Source organism: Dioscorea cayenensis, chromosome 13, assembly GCF_009730915.1.
Source record: "Dioscorea cayenensis subsp. rotundata cultivar TDr96_F1 chromosome 13, TDr96_F1_v2_PseudoChromosome.rev07_lg8_w22 25.fasta, whole genome shotgun sequence".
NCBI classification, from domain to species: Eukaryota; Viridiplantae; Streptophyta; class Magnoliopsida; order Dioscoreales; family Dioscoreaceae; genus Dioscorea; species Dioscorea cayenensis.
The window spans coordinates 1,436,867-1,450,202 of NC_052483.1; the positions used below are offsets into that span (position 1 = coordinate 1,436,867).

The 13,336-nt window shown below is 38.1% G+C and overlaps 1 protein-coding gene across 1 annotated transcript; it reads left to right on the forward strand.

Annotated features, from left to right (window-relative positions):
* The first annotated feature begins 2,061 nt into the window (after positions 1–2,061).
* Positions 2,062–3,731, forward strand: LOC120274926 (flavonoid 3'-monooxygenase CYP75B137-like). Its single transcript, XM_039281464.1, is given in 3 exon segments — positions 2,062–2,898; positions 2,900–2,998; positions 3,093–3,731. Coding segments are annotated over 3 exon segments (1,575 nt in total).
* The last annotated feature ends 9,605 nt before the right edge of the window (positions 3,732–13,336 follow it).

The following is a 13,336-nucleotide window of genomic DNA, read 5'->3' on the forward strand; positions in this document are numbered from 1 at the left end:
TTCACTGAAAATCAAGCGCTCTCTTAATTTCTACAGCGCTAGAGACTCAAACCCTGTTGGAGAATCGAACTCTGATCATGCGCAGGAGTAGTTGCTCCTTTTGATGGCTCGGATTGGCCTGAGGGACCAGACGGTGTCTTCCGCCTTCCTAGCTCCTTCTCTCCCTGTCTTTTATTTTCCTGTTATTTCTAGTTCCTCTCCTCACTTCTAGTGAGAGATTTTATCTTGTACTCTCTGTTTCTTTTTATTCAATAAATCTGTGGTTTATCCACATTTATTTCAAAAAAAAAAAAAAATTGTAAAACACATTGATGAGTTCCTTAATTTTTTTTTCTTTGTCCTATTTTTACTTATTTTATTTTAATTAAATCTATTTTCATCATCATTATCATCATTAGAATGTTCATGACTCAAATATAATCATTCATTTGTATTTTATAGGAAAAAAAACCATATCACTGTGATACAAAACTTATGAATTATACTCTGTGAGTAATATTATAAGTATATAAAATATCACATTAACTGATCAGCTCAATTACACCTTTTGCATTAGTATATAAATAATTATGAGAATATTTTTCTTTTTTTTTTCTTTTGTTTTTCCCTCAAAAGAAAAGTCTGAACAAGGCCGTTTCAAACATTCCACCATAAAGTTAAGAGGAAAAGAGGTAACAAATTACTTTATGTGGGGGCCTTGAACATGCATTTTCATAGAATGCATTAATAAGATGTGACAAATCACTTTGGAAAAAGGCCTTGAATATGAAGTTTCAAAGACATTACTTAGGGCGTGTTTGGTTCGTGCAGTGGAGACCCGAAGTAGCTGAAGTGGGGAGTTGATGTGATACTTACGCTTGTTTGGTTCATCTGAAGTGGAGGCAAGTCTAGATTCTGCAGCTCCCAAAAATCTTGCACTTCAGCTCTTTGACTTGGAAAAATTTTTGGCGAAGTGGGGACTTGATGTTTCAACTTTCGTAATGTGGTTTGCTGCATTGGTGATTAAAATCACCCATTTATTTATTTTATTTTTTTCCTATGGTTTATTTTTATTTTTATTTTTTTATCCTTTTTTTATCTTTTTATTGTTTTTATCATTTTTTTATCTTTTATTTTTATTATTTTATTATTTTTTTATTTTTTTATACGCTATTGTTTCTTTTTTTAATTAATTAATTATTTTTATTGTTTATAAAAAAATATTTTTTTATTTTATTTTTATCTTTTATTTTTTTATCTTTTATCGTTATTGTTTTTAATTATTTAATTATTTTTTTATTGTTTATAAAAAAATATTTTTTTAAAAATTATAATTTTTAAATAATTATAAAGCTCAATCCAACAAGCACGAAAAATGGTAACCTCACCCATGATGAAGTGATGAGTGAAGTTCATTTCCATCATTTTCTAAATTTTAACTTCCACTAATTAAACAAAAAAGTAGTTAGTGATTTGACACTTCTCTTTTCAACCAAACACATGGAACCCAACGCTTCAACTGAAACTTTCACTTCAGCCGGAAGTGGCACTTCAAGACTTCCACCACTTCGGTGGACTACTTCCGAACCAAACACACCGATATGTGGAAAATAAAGAAGTGACGTGGTTGTTTATCCACCTTCTAAAAACAACTTTATGAAATGTGTTTTGCAAGGAGACAAGTTTTTTCAGAGAACACGTGTTGGAAAATAAATATTTAATTTTTTTTAAAAATTTTTTGTAGACCATTTGAGTGGTAGGAACCTCGCTGCACTTTGTGCAGCCATAGAATGATAAAAATAAAGGAGAAAAATTTCTGATTGAGGACTCGAGCCCTTTTTGTAGACTCATCATAGCCCGGATATATAGTTGTCCGGGCCGGGTCAACCGGTTCCCGGTTGAACCACCCAGGTCATCGGATTAACACTGGGTTTTTTAATACCCGGGTCAATGGGTATACCAGAGCTGGCCACATGGTCGGTTCCTAATTTTTCCGGTTGATCTTGCTGGGCCGGGCCGGACAACCTTGCTATATATATATATATATATAAACTAGACGTTTGCCAGAGAAACACAATAAGCATGGCTTCTCTTCTTCTCATCCTTGCAACACTTCTCATTTCCTCTATCTTCACCATCATCTTCATCTTCATTTCTAACAAAAAGAAAAAAACCAACAAAGCTCCACTACCACCAGGCCCAACAGGGTGGCCAATCGTCGGCAACCTTCTTCAACTCGGATCCAAACCACATGAAACACTGCACGACCTATCCAAAATCTATGGCCCTCTCTATAGACTCAAGTTGGGCTCGGTCACCTTCGTTATCGCCAACTCTGCCGATGTTGCCTCACAGTTCCTCCGCACTCATGACGCCAACTTTTCTAACCGACCACCAAACACCTTCGGTGACCACATGGCCTACAACCACAAAGGACCAGCGTTCGTTCCCTACGGCCCTCGCTGGCGCATGATCCGCCGCTTGTCCAATACCCATCTCTTCTCCACTAAAGCTCTTGACGACCTGCGCCAAGTCAGAGAGGAGGAGGTGGCGATGCTGGCTCGTAAGTTCGTGCAAGCAAAGGATACTAGTGTTAGTGTCGGTGTGGAAGTTGGGAAAGAGTTGAATGCTTGTGCAGCCAACGCCTTAACAAGAGCCCTGTTCAGGAGACGAGTGTTTGAAGAGGACAATGGCCCAGACGTTGGAGAGTTTAGGAAGGTATTAGATGAGGTCTTAAAGCTCGCCACAGCTTTGAGCGTTGAGGATTTCATCCCATGGGTCAAAGCTTTGGATTTACGTGGCTTTGGGTCTAAGCTGAAGAAGCTTCACCGTTGGTATGATGATACTTTAACCAAAATCGTAGAGGAGCACAAGACTAGGCCGAAGATTGCAAATGAAGGTGAAGCTGAAGGAAAAGATTTTTCTTAGTGTGCTCTTAGCATTGAAGGAGGCTGATACTAAAGATGAAGAAACTGATAACAAGCTCACTGATACTGACATCAAAGCCTTGCTCACGGTAATTAACGTTCTGTTTATTTATCCTTTAAATTAACAATTTAATTATAGGTTACTAATCGATTACTTAATAATTAAATGGATGGGTTTTGCAAGACTTGTTCACTGGAGGGACAGACACGACGTCAAGCACGGTGGAGTGGGCGCTAGTGGAGCTTATCCGGCACCCGGACATCCTCGCCGCCGCCCAGAAAGAGTTAGATTCTATTGTTGGTCGGTCTCGGCTCGTGTCAGAGCTTGACCTGAATAACATTCCAGTCTTGCAAGCCATCATCAAAGAGACGTTCCGGCTCCACCCACCTGTCCCACTCTTAATCCCACACACAGCCTCAGAGGCATGCGAAGTGGCTGGCTATCACATCCCCAAAGCTGCCACCCTTCTAGTCAACACATGGACCATATGTAGAGACCCGGATGTTTGGTCTCGACCACTTGAGTTTGACCATAGCCGGTTCCTCCCGGCGCAAAAGCACGCTGACGTGGATGTGAAGGGGAGCCACTTCGAGCTGATCCCGTTCGGCACCGGCCGCCGGATATGCCTCGGAATGCGGCTTGGGCTGAGGATGACCACGTTCTTGCTGGCCAGCTTGGTGCATGGTTTTGATTGGGCCTTGCCTGATGGGCTTACTCCTGAGACTTTGAATTTGGACGTTGAGTTTGGGCTCACTTTAGAACGTAGTGTTCCTCTGGTGGCCCGACCCATCCCAAGATTGGACCATGAAGCGTATGCCGCATAGTTTTCCAATTTGCATATCTCGGTTTATATCGAAGATATAATCTAACGTTGCCCCACCCTGTCTTGCTTTATATTTTTAAATAGGGAAAAATTACTTTATTTCACCCTCGTAATTTTCAAAAACTTCCCAAAAACCCCCTCAACTTTTTGCACCCTCGGACTGACCCTCAGTTATATTTTACATTCCTTTTTAACCCCCATGATGAAGTTGAAGTGGGTCCATGATATGAAATTCCTTTTTTTGCCCTTGCAAAGGTGGGAAAAAAATAGCGTCGATCATAACTTTTCTTTATGCATAGTTTTTTTCGATTTTTTTTGCCTCACGCTTGCTTTTTCTCAAACAAAGTTTAGAAGGCTCATATCTTGTTCTTCTTGTTCTTGTTCTTGTTCTTCTTCTTCTTCTTCTTCTTCGTTCTTCTTTTTCTTCTTCTCATTTGGTGTATTCAATTTTAGCTCTTGGATTAAATTATGGAGAGTTTTTTTGTGCTATTGCTTTAGATCTGACGAGGGGAGGGGCAGTGCTAATGTTCACGGCGACTTCTTGGGAATCGGTGTTAGGCTGAAATATGTGGCGATGGGGTCTCGATATTTCCCAGTGTCGGGTGAAGTTTATCACACCCGATGGACATAAAAGCAGTATGTCTCATATAAAAGCGAGGTTGACTTCGGTAGCATGTGTCGCGTGCGCTCCATCTTCAAATGTTACATTGTTGATCTTGTTGTTGAGGGACGGATGATGTGGCATCGTATCCTCTCGAAAAGCGAGTTCTTCTCGTTGTAAGTTTCTTCTCGTTTATGTTTATATAGTTGTAGAAGTTAATTATTGTTTATTATCCACTGTCATTTGTTTACATTTATCAAGTTTCCATTTAAACACTATTGTCTCCGATTAACTTATTAACTTATTATTTAACTTTTTTTGTTTTAACGTTTAAGATTTATGTTTATCGTTTAAATATTTTTGTGTCTCTGTTTAAATATTGATCGTGTTCGTTTTAAACTAAAGTGTTGGCGAGGGAATTGAGAATCTGGCGGCTTACATTTCCCACATCATGGCGAGCTGAGGGTGTGGCGTGCCTTCCTTCCTCATCCGATCAAGGTGAAGTGTTGTCGTTGGATATTGGACAATGTTTTTGAAGGCGTTGAACATTTCGAGAGCGCACTTAGGAATTTTGCAATCAAAAGGAATTTTTGACTTCAAATTCTTGAAGAGCGAGAAACAGGGTGATTTGTGGAAGGAAGCTTCGACTTCAAAAATGGCGTATAAAGGAAGCTATATTCCCCATCTAGGGACGATGACGAGGCCGATGGATGAAAAATCGCTGACTGCGTTTGCGACCCTTTGTGACGAGAAGGCGACTCGGGTGTCCTAGAGCGAAAGAGGATCGAGTCGTGAGCGTCAGAGGTCCGCGAAGTTGCGTTGTAGCCATTGCCCGCGTTTGAGTCGTGATCGCGGATCGTGGAATGAATACATTGCTGAAACTAGGCATTGTGTATATACTTCTTATTATTGTTTAAATATTGAACTTTATATTTAAATATATCTCTTACGTTTTAAATATTTTTATTCTCTGTTTAGCTATTATTTTTTTATCGTTTAAAAATAAATTTGTATCCGCTTAAAATGTACTAGCGGGATGGTGCTAGCGGTTCCCCAAGCGTAATTAATACCGCTCGGTTCCCCAGCGTTTCCACTCCCGTCGCACATAAAAAAATCGGAACATTACATTACACTCTATAAAGAGATTATTAAGTAATAAGGATATTTTTAAGCGAGAAAAATATTAAGTATATTTTTTTGTTGTAATTACATTGATATTATTAAATAATAAGGATATTTTTAAAGCGAGAAAAATATTAAATTTAAGCGAGAGAAACCTAAACTTAAGCAGAGAAAAGCGAAAGTTAAAGGGCGAAAAGTTATCATTATCTGAGTTAAAATGAATGTTGATATTAGCCGATAATGAAAATGAAAATGAAAGCAGAACCCTACCCGATAATGTACCTGCGGACTACAATATCATCCAACAAAACGAGAACCTCAAAGCGAAAGCAGAATGAATTTAATTGAATTTAGATACATGTACATTTACATTGACAAAATTTGTCATGTTCTTGGAAAAAAATGAATTGAATTTAAAAGCTGGTTTACATTTGAAACTATTACACCTATCTGATGACTATGACCCAGCTTGCGTACACTCCCCTACGGTTCGTTTTACCGATGAAAAGCGGAGTTTAAAGCTAATTACATTGATATTTACACAATGAACTATATGCTTAAACACTGAAAGTGTATGTTAAACAATGAATACGGATTATTAAAGAAAGAATCGTGTATACAAATATAGAAAGAATGACTAAGAACCGCTTGCGAAGACTCCCCTACTGGTGTGATGCTGGGTGCCCTCCCTCCCTAAGTATCACGGGAAACATACCTTGTCGCGAGATAAGGGGACGTCGATCTGCGGTGCCCAGTAGCTTCTCACGGCGTGATAGCTGCTCGATAAACCGCATGACATAGGCAGCTGCGATCGACACTTCCTTTTTTTACGTCAGTGGGGCTTCGATTGTCGTGAACAAGCGGGTACTGCGATCGCCGACTCGCCCAACTCCATGTCGTCTGAGGTCGAATAGGTTCCGTTTGTCGAGATATACAAGTTCGTATTAGAATGCCGATTATTTACGAACACTATTACACAAACACAAATTATTAAAGCACTTACCATTTCTAAGCGGCGTTTTTTTATCGTATTCTTACGCTTTGGCATGAAGAATAATGCACGTATTCTTGTTTTTCATTGTCGAGGGCGGCGACATGGAAGTGGCCACTCATAATTATCGGGAGGATGGCGATGTCCACTTCATGCAAGTTGCGTGCGGCATCTCAATCATAGCCATCGATGGATTCGTATGCGTCGTCGCACTGCTTTGACATGAACAAGGCCAGTGGCCGTGTGATGGGCGCGCCTCTTATAGCGATATGGCACTCGGCTCATCGTCTTTTTGCAAGATACATACGAATCGTCCATCACGTAAATGCAGTGACCATCTCCTTCCCTCGGCGGTCGAATAGATTGGCCCGGGTGTGGTCTTGGCAGTCGTTTCTTCCACCGCGACGGTCTTTGTGGTTGAGCGGAACAAAGACATGTAAACAATGTTGTAAGTATAAAAATTAAGCGTTAAAGTATAAACTTTAAATTCTATATTGAATGTTTTAAGCAGTAGCGGTAATATTTAAAAGGGTATCACTTATAAGTTAAATGTTATACGTAAATTTTTAAGCGTTAACGCTCCTACTTAAATGGTAACTAAAAGCAGTTTAAACAATATCATAAAAAAACTTCAAACTTACTTGTCCATAGAGGGCGGTTGAGGAAGATCCTTATCAACTCACTGCTCGTACTTATTGAGTAGCGATTAGCGGCGTATTTTTTTCTTGAATGAAGACTTTCGAAGTTCTTCTACTTTTTATTGGCTTCCTTTAATGGGGGCACGGACGGCGGCATCAGCAGGGAGACACTTCCTTACATGCTTCTTGTTCTTGTGGGATTGTATGCGCCTTCGATGCGGCGCGGTCGGCCGTTAGTTCCAAGTGAATTCCACTTCGTTGAGGATAGACTCAGCGACCTTCTCAACAAGTGAGTTCCGCAGCGGCGGCATCGATGGGAGACACTGGCGTTGTGCGGTTGTTCTTCTTCATGGATTGTGTCCATCTTTGATGCCGCATGTTTGTCGGTGCCGGGTTCCACCGTATGCATGATGTCGTCAACAGCGAGTCGACGATCTTTTCCACCGCGGCAAACTCGGCGCCATCTTGATCTCCTCCGCGTGATGGGCATGTCATCAGCGTTAACAACATCGGCCGCCCGATGGATGCTGCTGCCGATGGTCTTTGCTATTATTTCATCGTCGGTAGACGCGGGTGGAGACGGAGGCGTTATTGTTTTCCTCTTTTTTTGCAAGCTTCTTGAATGAGGCCGTCTTTGAAGGGGCCACCCGATGATGTCCTCGTCGTCGAACTCCGGCAGCGTATCGAGTCCGGGTGCTTCATTTGTTTGAAGGGAAAGGCGCGATCGATTGTGGTGTGACCGGCCTTCGATGCCTCCACCCGGCGACAAGCGAGGGAACTTCGGTCATCAAAATCAGCGAGCTGCATGAGAGTTGCGGTGACATCCTCGCCTAGTGCTGGCGAGGCGCCGCGTTCGGTGACGCGGTCGGGGAAAGCCGCGGTCGGGCGGGGTGGGGAGGGCTTCTCGGCCTCGGCGAGATGCGTTTTGGCACAGGCGGGGAGAGCGGCGTCCGGTAGCGCAGGAAGAGGTTGCCCTCTCATCTTGCCTTTGAGCCAGCGGTTCGGGAGCAATAGCATCCAGGCCAGAGCGGTTGGCCGAACAAATACTTCTTCATCGACGTCGCAGGAACCATTTCGGAAACTAGCATGTGTAAAAGCAAACAATCTTAGCGAAATTATTTAGTTTAAACAATTAAAAACTATATTTACACATGTAACTCGTATATTTAAAGCGTTATAACCTATTGTGTTAAGCGATGAAACAAACAAATTAAACATTAAACTAAAAAGTTTAAGCGGTAGTTGAACAAAGTTAAGCGGTAAGTTATAATGTTAAGCGATAGATGAATAAAGTTAAGCGGTAAATGATATGGTTAAGCGTTAGCGTCTACGAGTTAAACAAAAATATTTTTTTGAATTATTACCTCTTTTTCCTTCGAGAGATGACAAACTCGTCTCTATAAAGTACAGCTTGCTTCAGGTAAGTATTTTTCACCGTAGCACGGCATCCTTGGGATCTTCGCGAAAGCGGACTTTCTTTCGGTTCGGTCGATCTCGTAAAACCCGGATGTTAAGCGCTACGAGTGCAGACCCTTAACATACCGGTGTTGGTCTTCTTCCCAGCGCATCTAGATTGCACTCGGGTAGCGGCTTGTGGTATGTCCTCCATGCAAGCCGCTTGTGCGTCGCTTGCGCCCATGCGTGGCGCCCCATTCGGGTAGATCGTCGACGTAATCAGCGATCCGATTAGGAGCAAAGGCGGGGAGGTATTTGGGAAGAGGATTGTACCGGGAGGTACACCATCGATGGTTTGGCAAAATTCTCCTCTTCTACCCCTCGTCCAGCGAGTTCTTTGAAGAGTGCTCTGATGGAGTCTACGTGTCTCTCGTCGTCTTCGATAAATACCTCTCTTGAAAGTGGCCGTGTTTTCTTCTTACGAAACACATTGCCTCCCCATCGCTAGCGAGGCGAAAACGATTGCCACATCTTGAGGGCTGAAAGTCGGCATGCTTTCCCGATCCTGAATTTATTGAGTGCGGTTATCGTATCTACTGCGAGAGAGTCAGAAGGGCCCGCTCTTGGTATCTGACTTCCAACTCGATAAATCTTTGTGAGCGGTGTCCTTCGGATGATCTCCCGATGTCGAGGGATCATGTGAACTTTCAATTCGACCCAGCGGTCTCCACTCTGGGGTGTCGAGTAGCATCGCCCGTTAACTAGATTGACCGCCCGTAATCACAAGACTGCGACAATATGACACATTGTTAGCGGAAATGTAATTTGTTAAGCGGTAAACACTTTCGGTTCTTAAACAGCGATATCATTTTTTTAAGCGATGGCGTATACTATTAAGCGAGAGATACAAATAATTAAGCGAGGCGAACTAACTAAGCGGTAAAGCTCGTTGTTTAAGCGGAGACCTCATTTTACAAGCTGCAACCATATCAGCGAAAGGAGTAGCGTAGATTATAAACATTACACAAAAGCACAACAATCGGGAAAAACCATTTTCGATCGTATACATAGAGCGAAAAATGTAAAAACAAAAACAAAAAAACCCTAAGCAGAGACATCTCCCTGCGAGACTAACAAAACCCGGTCGATTAATCCCCACGAAAGCTTGATGTCTTCCAACAAAAAAACAAAATCACAAACCAAAACAGAAAAAAATGTCTCTTACGTATGAGAATAGTTAACAAAAAAACCATAATGAATACCTTAGGCGCAAAGTGATGAAATCTCAGAATACTTGCGGGACTTCTTCTTGAGGCCCTAGGTGGAAAGGGAAGAGTCTTGGGATTGGGAAGAAGAAGAGCTGGAGGCCTGAGTTGAGTTTGAGTCGCGAGTTGAGAGAAGACAAGCATGTGTAATGCCTAAGAAAAAAACCCACCCACTTCCTCTCACACGCGAAATGGGTGCGATCACGACTTCAGTGCAGAGGGCATTTTTAGATCCATAAAATTTTTAAATACACTCCGTTTAATGCCGTTACGTACTTTGGGGTTTCAAAAATCATGGAGTTGAAAAGGAAGGGGTTTTTGGGTATTCCGAAACTATGGGGGTTTGTTTGGCAATTTGGCAAAGTTGTAGGGTTTTTTTGGCAATTTCCACTTTTAAATATGAATGTTGTGAACTTATTATTTGGATAATTGTTTTTTTATTTATTGAAAAAGTTTTAAATAGTGTCTATTCATTTTCTTATTAATCTTTTATATATGGCTTTATTTAATTTGGAATAATTATTTAAACTTTTTATGAAATTTTTGTCTGCACTTTAATATATTTTCATAATTTATTTTTCTGTTATATATATATATATATATATATATATATATATCGTGAAAGACTTTGATTGGGCATTTTCACCCTATGGGCTTACTTCTCTCAGACTTGGAACATGGACATTTAGTTTGGGCTTAGTTTAGTACATAGTATGTCTTCAATGGGTTTACCCATCCCAATGTTGGTCCATGATACGTATGTAGTGAGAGCCTATCAAAGGCGGACTACGCCCTGAAACACGCAAAGCCGATTCGAAAAAAATGGGAGGGTTTTGGACCAAAATATATAAAAGCAATGTTCGGGACCTTGGATACAGCTCGTTTTAAAAATGGGATAGGGTTTTGGTTTTCGTTGTTAAAAAGTCGTGCGACACGAATTATAAAAATATATTTATTAATTAATTTTGTGTGTATATACTTTTTATATATAATAGTTTTGAATTACGTTGATTATTTATTAATTAGTTTTTCTATATACTTATATAATATATATTTATTGTTGATTACCATTGATTATAATGGTTTTAAATTTTAGTTATTGTAATTGAATAGATATTTGCATTTGAGTATAAGTGTTTTTGTAGTATAATATTTGGTCATATTTGTATATTAATATTATTATTAAATTTTTTATAATTTATATATAATTTGATGAAAAAAACTATTTAGTAGGGAGCTTAGGCGAGAGCCTTGATAAAAGTCATTAAATTTGGACCCATGATCAGTAAGACTTAGAGCCCAAAATTTTAGGCCTGGCCAGGTTTGAGCAAATTTAAAATTTAGTTTTTATAAATGAGGTCCTGCCCGAATTTGGTCACAGCCTAACCATGGAGCGGGTCTAATATATAGTTTAGTTTCATCTTTTATCGACTTATTGTATGTGTTTATGGAATTATTTCATCCATTGTCTAGAATGTCTGTCTTTATCAGATTGTTTCATCCATTTTCTAGAATGTGTATATGTATTTATGAAATTATTTCATCTATTATGGAATCTTCAAAGTTGATCCTCTTTCCAATGGAGAGGAAGGTAATTATGTATATATATTCCCATGAATGTATATGGTGATAAAGCTTTATATATTATTAAGCGCAAAGTCATGATGAAAAGAGACCAAGCACCCACTACATATATAAAAAGATATATAGAGAGAGCTTGTGGCAATTTTTATATCTTGAAGTTGTTTAGTTGTCCGTATTTCAAATTACAGTGTAAGTCAAATTACATGTAATTAAAATTATTGTATTTTAACTTACATCATAGTTATTTGGTTACCTGTAAATAAAAATGATGTATTTACTTTTGAAGTATTTGGTTTGATGTAAGTTATGGGTTAAATCACCATGTAAAATAAGTGGTAAGATTACCTCTTTTTCAAAATTCTTTTTATATTTCATAATTTTTAATATTTCATTTAAATTTTATTTTATTTATTTAAATTTAATGTATTTTTATTTATTTAAATGGATTTAAGTTAATGGATTTTATCTATTTAATCTACTTTATTCAAATTCACCTTCACCACCAAACTAACATCACCTCCATAAATAACTAATCCAAGGGCCCGTTTGGTATGATATAAAGTTGTTACTTTCCCTGCAAAGTAAGAGAGTTGAATCTATTTCAAGCGTTTGGTTCTTAAAAATAATATGGTCTCCTTGTAATCACTTTTCACTTGACTAGGGAAAGTGATTCACAGTGGGGGTGGTGTGAAAGTGTTTACACCGTTGGATGGGAAAGTTTGGTAATTGTCAGTGACCAAAACTACCCTTTAATACATAAAACTCTTTCGTTTTGTTTTTCTTTGAAAAAAACCTAACACGATCATATTTCCAATTCGGTAGGAGGTTGTCGCTTCTTACGAGATCGGAGAAATCACGGTAATATTTTCTCAAGTTTGTTAGATTATTTTGTGTTAAATTTTTGTTAAATTTTTCTTGGTGTAAAATTCATATTTTAAATGGATCAAAGATAAATAAATTTCATATTTGTTTAGATAAAATTTTTATTGGAGAATTTTTATTTTGATTAAATCAAATCTATGTTGAAATAATAATCCAACATGATAAGATAAGAACTTGAGACATATATGTTTTTATTTGTCCACGGTTGTTTTTAATTCCACGAAAAAAATTGTTTACGATGTTGTAGTGAATCAAAGTTTTTAAAATATATGAGATATATAAATAAATATTAAGTAGAAGCATTCAAATCAAAATATTAATTCCTTAGTTTAACAATATTATTTCTTGTCTCTTTTTATTATGTTTTTGCATAACATATATTTTTATTTTTATGGGATTTTTATTGTAGATATAATAGGGTGCAAACCTTTTTCTTATGTTCATAAATTCCATATTTTTGCTAATTTTTGTTAACTTGGTAAAATTTATGTAAATGAAAAAGATGCCTTTTGATATTTACAAAGTTGATGAAAATTCAATGTAATTCATCGACATTTTAGGGATTTACTTCGAATTTCATACATTCTTTTTGAAAATTGGTTTATTGAACTTCATATATATCTTCTTTTTCTTTTTCTAAGATTTATGTTGTTGTAATAGAAAATCTTGAGTAATAGATATGATGTAGATAATAAAAACTACTTTGATAATGTGAATTAGTGTAGATAATCGAAATGGTTCTACTTAAATAAATATTAAGTAGAACCATTTGATTTCCCACAATTTATGAAGAATAGGTTAATTATTATTTGGAATAAGTTAATAATATTATTAGAGTTGAATAAAAAAACCCAAATTTAGTAACTATAACAACTAAAGGGCAAAAATGAGAATAAACCTAATTTTTACATTGAAAACAAGTTCATACCAAAGCGTGGGAATTAAGTTTTGCATGCAAAAGTATTCTGATTTTGATTGGGATAACCAAAGCGTTGTAATGTTATTTTTGCGGGTAAAAGTAATTTGCATGCAAAAGTCTTTCCCTGCAAAGACTTTACATGCTGATCTCACTAAAAATACCAAGCGGACTCAGTATCAAGCGATAGCACTTTAAGCTTTATTACCGGC